Source organism: Peromyscus maniculatus, chromosome 23, assembly GCF_049852395.1.
Source record: "Peromyscus maniculatus bairdii isolate BWxNUB_F1_BW_parent chromosome 23, HU_Pman_BW_mat_3.1, whole genome shotgun sequence".
In the NCBI taxonomy this organism is placed as follows: Eukaryota; Metazoa; Chordata; class Mammalia; order Rodentia; family Cricetidae; genus Peromyscus; species Peromyscus maniculatus.
This window is the reverse complement of record NC_134874.1, coordinates 41,764,924-41,771,344: the sequence shown is the minus strand read 5'-3', so window position 1 is coordinate 41,771,344 and position 6,421 is coordinate 41,764,924. Positions and strand designations below refer to the sequence as shown.

The following is a 6,421-nucleotide window of genomic DNA, read 5'->3' as shown; positions in this document are numbered from 1 at the left end:
TAAAATTTAAATTGTGACTCATAATCCACAATTAACAAGTCTATTTGAAAACTAACGTCAAGTTGTATGAATTGATACTTTCTTCCAGATTGCTGATGCATGGAACCTCTGTTTATGCATCAACTCTTTTTATGCACCAACTCCTTTATTTATTTATTTGTTTATTTATTTCTTTATTTATGGCGAGCAAAGTGTTAGTAATCCAAACCATCTGAGGCTGGGCAGGAGGATCAAGACTTTGAGATTATCCGGGATTATATTATGAGTTTGAAGACAGCCTTGACTATATTTCAAGCCCTCAGCTAAAATATCAAACACATAAAACAAAGCAAACAAACAAAAAAACTTGTTGCTAGGGAGATGACTCTGTAAGTAAAGTGCTTGCCATGAGGACCTGAATTTGAATCCCCAGAACCCATGGAAAGCTGGATGCAGTGGCAAACATCTGTACTCTCAGTACTCCCATGGTGAGATTGGAGGTGGAGACAGGAGAGTCTCAGAAGCTTGCATCCTGGCCAGTCTGGCACATGTAGACCCTGGCTCAAAGTGGAAGGCAAAGTCTAACACCCAGGGTTGTGCTCTGACTTTCAGACATATGCCATGGCACATGTATGCCCATGTTTACACACAAGAAGCACACACACTGCACACACACATACAAAAATAAATGAATTAAAAAAATTGTTAAGATTTATTTTACTGAATGCAACCGAAGAAAGCATTATCAATGGACTGCAATTAATTTGAGCATATTTGACAACACAGGCTACTTGCATGAATTTGAAAGGATGGGTAACACATGACACAGACTCTGACAGTGGACCACATGCCAGCCTTTTTCAACCGTTGACATTCAAATGGATTCTGCAATGCCTGTAGATGTGTGACTTTGAGGAACTTCACAATCTCGACATATGGAGGCTTCTAGCATGGACCTCTGATGCACAGGTGAGTGAGGTACAGCAGCAAAGTCCCTATACTCTCCCTGTATGTCTGTCTCCATGGTATTCTGATGCCAGCCAAACTTCAAATCCCACTAAAAGTTTTTAAGAGTACTTTCAGATGGTTCCAAACTGGTGTGTTTCCAATGTCCTATAAGGAGAGGATCCAATATAGTTTGACTGGACTTTCTTTATTAAAAACATTTTTATTACAAGCCAGGCATGGTAGGACACACCTTTTATCCCAGTACTTTGGAGGAAGAGGCAGGTGGATCTCTATGAGTTTGAAGCCAGCCTGGTTTACATAGACAGACCTAGTCTTTTTTTTTAAAAGGACAGGGCATATTACTGTGGTCCAGGCTAGCCTTGTCTCAGTACAAGTGAAATGTAAGCATCAGTGCTCAGAGAAGATGGGGGAGAAAAGCAAGTGCTCCTTGAAACATCTCTGGATTATTTATACTCACAGGATTCCTTACTTTCCAAGGGCTCTCTAAGCTTCCCTAGATTAGCATGTTTTCTCACTTGTGTGATTTTCTGGCAGGCAGTGAGGTCTGACTTGCTGAAATTTTTCCCATGTTGTTTGAACTTAAATGACATCACAGTTATAAGTTCTCAGGCAGTAAGTGAATATTTTATGATGGAAAGCTTTTCTGCACTGTTTACATTGACAGCATTTATGCCTGAATACTCCATCTCTTGTTGTGTTGAACTTTACTACATCGTGTATATTCATAGGGTTTCTCACTAAATGAATTCACTGACTTATAGAGAGGTGTAATTGAAACATAGATCCCTGCATTTCCTATGGCTTCCCAACTGCTTATGTATTCTGACATGTAGTGAGACATAACTCCTGTATAAAACTTTCTCATACTCTGACATTTATAGGGTTTATTACTGGCCTGAGTTTTCTGATGTTGGCTGAGGAGTAACAGCAGCACAGTTTCCTACATGCACGGGGGCTTCTCATCTGTGTAAGCCCTCTGTTGAGTCTGCCTAGTTGAAGGAAGGTCTTTATCATTTGCGTCCCTACAGTTTCTCACCTACATTGGGTTTCTCACCTCTATGTGTCTTCTGATGGCGTGTGAGGTATGACTTACGTGAGAAAGCTTTCCCACATTTCTTACATTCAAACGGCTTTTCAGGTTTATGAATTACCAGGTGTCGAGTGAGGTATGCCTTAAGATAGAAAGTTTTCCTGCATTCTTTACATTCATAGGGTTTCTCACCGGTATGAGTTGTCTCGTGCTGCATCACTTGCGATTTACGAGAAAAGGTTTTCCCACATTCTTTGCATTCGTAGGGCCTCTCACCTGTGTGGGTTTTCTGGTGTTGAGTGAGGTGTGACTTACGGGCAAAAGCATTCCCACATTCTTTACACTTGTGTGGCTTCTCCCCTGTATGGATTTTCTGATGCTGAGTGAGGTGTGAATTGCGGAAGAAAGCTTTCCGGCATTCTTTACACTCATAGGGCTTCTCACCTGAATGAGTTCTCTGATGCTGAGTGAGCTGTGACTTCAGGTAGAAAGTTTTCTTACATTCTTTACATTCATAGGGTTTTTCAGGTGCGTGGATTCCCTGGTGCCGGGTAAGGTGTGACTTGTGACAGAAAGCTTTCCTGCATTCTTTACATTCATGGGGCTTCTCCCCCGTATGAGTTCTCTGATGGCGAGTGAGTTGTGACTTGTGGGAGAAAGTTTTCATGCAATCATTACATCCATAAGGCTTCTCAAGAGTAGGAGTGTGATGTTGAGTGAGGCTTGATATATAGAAGTAAATTTTCATTAATTCTTTGCATTCATTTTGCTGTTCATCTGTGTGAGCTGTCTGATATTGAGACAGTAGGGAATTATGGTAGAAAGCCTGGCTGTATTCTCTACACTCACAGGATTTATCATCTGTATAAAGTCTCTGATGTTGGGTGAGGGTCGATTTATCATAGACAGCTTTCCTATATTCTTCACACTCACAGGGTTTCTCACAGGTGTGTGATCTCTGATGGTCGATGTGCTGTGACTCGTGGTCAAAGGTTTTCCCAGATACTTTACATTCATAAATTTGTTTCTCTACGTGTACTTTCTGATCAGCCGTTTGTAGTTCAGCATCCAGACAGAGTAATTTGATGTTTTCCTTGCATCCTTGGGGCTCTTTCCCTGCATGTGATTCCTGATATTTTGTAAGGTGTGATTTGTTAAGGATGGGTTTCTCATAATCACATTTATAATCTTTCTCTTCCATGTGCATGTTGTCATGGTTGCTGAGTTCAGTCCTACTAGGGAACATTTTATGATCTGTATTCCATCCCAAAGCTTGCTTTCTTAACTGAGTCATATTTTGGTCAGGAAGAGCTACCTCATCCAAGGATTTCTCACTGAACTTCTTAGAGGTTTCCTGAACATGAAACTTCTTAGGTATTAATATTGTGTTCATGTGGAAGGCTTCATCTGGCACAAAATACTGAAAATGACCCTCTGAACACTGATTCTTGCTATGGTGAGTAAAATGGTCAGGATATGAGAGAACTTCCTGAATTCCATTCAAATCATGAGTTACTTCTGTTACATGCCTCTCATCAGGATCACTAGGCAAAGGTACATCTTGCCATGGATTAACAAGCTCCTGATAGAACATTCTAGAGTAGACTTCATTCTTCATGTTCATATTTGAAATACAGTTTGAGTCCACACTGAATATTTTTTCTACTTCAACCATATCTTCATTTGATGAATTTCTCTTGGTGATTTCAAGTTGGCCTAAATACTTCTCTTGAGCTTGCTGTCTTGTTTCAGCCAGGGCACTCCATTTATGAACATCTAAAATGGTATTAAAAATGATCATTTAATAAGTGAAATATGGTCTTAAAAGACAATATTAAAAACTTGCATTTGACATTCACAGCTATTTATAGAAATTTGACTATCAATCTTAGAAATTACATAATGTCACTTTTAATAAAAACATATCTGAGGGCGCATAAACTCTCTTGTGTATCTTGATTATGGTAGTGATGGTTATGTGACCATACACTAAACTGGAAGAGTGAAATTTGCTATATGTTAAAATAAAAAAATTGAGAGGTAGGCTGCATACCGTCATACCCCATAGGTCATCAGGCTCCTCTGAAATCTTGCTTCTTTGTTCCTCCAGGAAGGCCTTGCTCTTTATCACCCCATAGGACACCTGCCTTCTCCAAGATCTCACTTCCTTGTGCTGCCAGGCAACAGACTTTATGTCTTGTTCTTTCACAATCCCACTCCCCTGTGATGGATGCTAGACTACCCCTCCTCTCTGGGATACTACAGCCCCATGTCCTCAGTAGGTCCTCCATTTCCAAAAGATTCCAGGCTCCTCTAGGATCTCATTTCTCAGTGTTCCTAGGTAGAACCACTCTCCTCATCCTATAGGTCTCCTGAAACCACAGCTAGCTTTCCTAGGATCTTGTGCCCCAACTCCATCAGTTGACCAGAGCTTAACACAGGGCATCCAGGCATGGAGAGATGCCAGAAGGCCGTGAAAGAGAGGACCAGCAAGAGGTATGCTGATCACTAGATGACTGTTGGCATAGACAGTAAAGGACCCTCAAAAGACTACCAATGACAGAATGTGCAGCCCTCAATACTAACCCCACAGGGGAAATAAAGCCCCACCCTCTTTCAAACTAGTCATCTCCTGAACAGTGCACATAACTGCACTGAAAAAGAAAGGGATTTGAACAAAAAGAAAGAGAGACTCAATAAACACATTACTTCAGATGCACATCCCAGCATAGAAACAAAAATAACTTGAAAATTGCTTTCCCCCAATTACTAAGCCCATAGTCATGACCCCAATGTAACGACCTGGAAAAATTTCAAGACAACGAATTCAAAAGAATGATTGTAACTATGTTCAAACAACTCAAAGATGGTATGAATATATTGCAATAGAACAAAAACACAGCTGAATGAAATAAGGAAGTCAATCTAAGACATGAAAATAGAATTCAATAAAGAGACAGAATTTCTGAAGAAAATCCAAACTGCATCAAATGCTAGAAACTAAAACTCAATAAGCCAAATAAAAACTGTGATGGAAAGCCTCATCAACAGAATGGATCATATGGAAAACTGTGTGAGGGCTAGAAGACACAGGAGAGGAATTGGATTACACAATAAAAGTCAATGATAAATTAAAAAAATGAACAGAACATGCAACACCATAAGACACCTAACTTTTGAATTATTGGACATAAGAAGAATACCATACCAAAGGCATAAATAAAAAATCATAAAAGAAATACCCCAAAGTCTAGAGAAAGATACACATATCCAGGCACAAGATGCCTATAGAACACCAAATAAACAGAGTCAGAAAGGAAATTCCCCACAACATATCATAGTTAAAACACTAGAATCACAGAGTAAAGAGAGGTCATGGAAGCTACAGGAGAGAAAGGTCAGCTTACTCATAAATACAGGCCAAGAGAATAACAGAAGATTGTGCCACAGAAACTTCTAAAGGCAGAGTGCCTGGAAAGATGTATTCCAAGCTCTGAATCATCAACTGCCAAGCCAGAGAAAAAAGATTAAAGAACTTATGACCAATAAGGACACTGGAAGGAATGGGGGGATAGCAGAACACAGGCAACATGAAGTAAGTGTGTGTGTGTGTGTGTGTGTGTGTGTGTGTGTGTGTGTGTCTGCCTGTCTGATTAGGGAGAAGAGAGGGCATGGAGTGGATTTGCCAAAACTAAGGATGTTGATAAGGCTTATGAAAATCTACTAGTTTGTAAAGTAATTTAACACACACACACACACACACACACACACACACACACACACACACACACACGAGTTTGAACAGAGGTACCCTTTATGGGTGTACAATGCAGAAGTCATGAGTTACCACATGAAAATCTCAGTGCAAGGTAAAGGATGCCTCCCTGTGAGTTACTGGTCACCGAGACCCCAGAGGTACCCAAAACAACACAGGCTTTTTTCTTGGCTGCCCACTATTAACTAGATGGTTACTGAAGACACCACTCACTGTGGATACAGACATATTGAAGTTAACCTCAGCTGAGTAGGAAGCTTGGTCTCTGCTGTGGAGCTTATACAGTGCCAGAAATTGCCCTTCAGGCTGCTGGGGGTGCAAAGGCATCCGAGGTCTTATTCTGTGCTAGACCCTGCATGACTGCTACTGACCTGCCCGGTAAGATGTGCCCATAGGTGTGACAGTGGTAGTGATGGGTAAGGGGACAACCAACCATTTTTTTTTTTTGCCTAGATAGGGGGCTTGCATCACAGGAAGTATTTCATGCCTGGTACTATAAACCTGGTCAAAAGCCTATAAATGTTAGTATGTCTTTTTTTTTTTAAAGATCAAAACAGTAGTGAAAATACAATCAAGAGAAGTTAGGAATCAGGTGGATTCCCTGCCAAATTCTCCCAAACCTCCAAAGAAGAGCTGGCAAGAATACTCTCCTTGCACTGTTCTGTAAA

At 40.6% G+C, this 6,421-nt stretch overlaps 1 protein-coding gene across 5 annotated transcripts in view; it reads right to left on the bottom strand.

Annotated features, from left to right (window-relative positions):
* Nucleotides 1-676: 676 nt before the first annotated feature.
* The window catches only part of LOC102913379 (zinc finger protein OBI1-like), a 35,872-nt gene continuing 30,127 nt past the window's right edge, over nucleotides 677-6,421 (bottom strand). For 4 of the 5 annotated variants that reach the window (XM_076561095.1, XM_076561096.1, XM_076561099.1 and 1 more), the window contains one exon: nucleotides 677-3,754. In XM_076561095.1, coding sequence (XP_076417210.1) covers nucleotides 1,971-3,754 — 1,784 coding nt within the window. In that variant the 3' untranslated portion in view covers nucleotides 677-1,970. The remainder of the gene's footprint in view (nucleotides 3,755-6,421) is intronic. The other variant, XM_076561100.1, reaches the window with a different exon arrangement.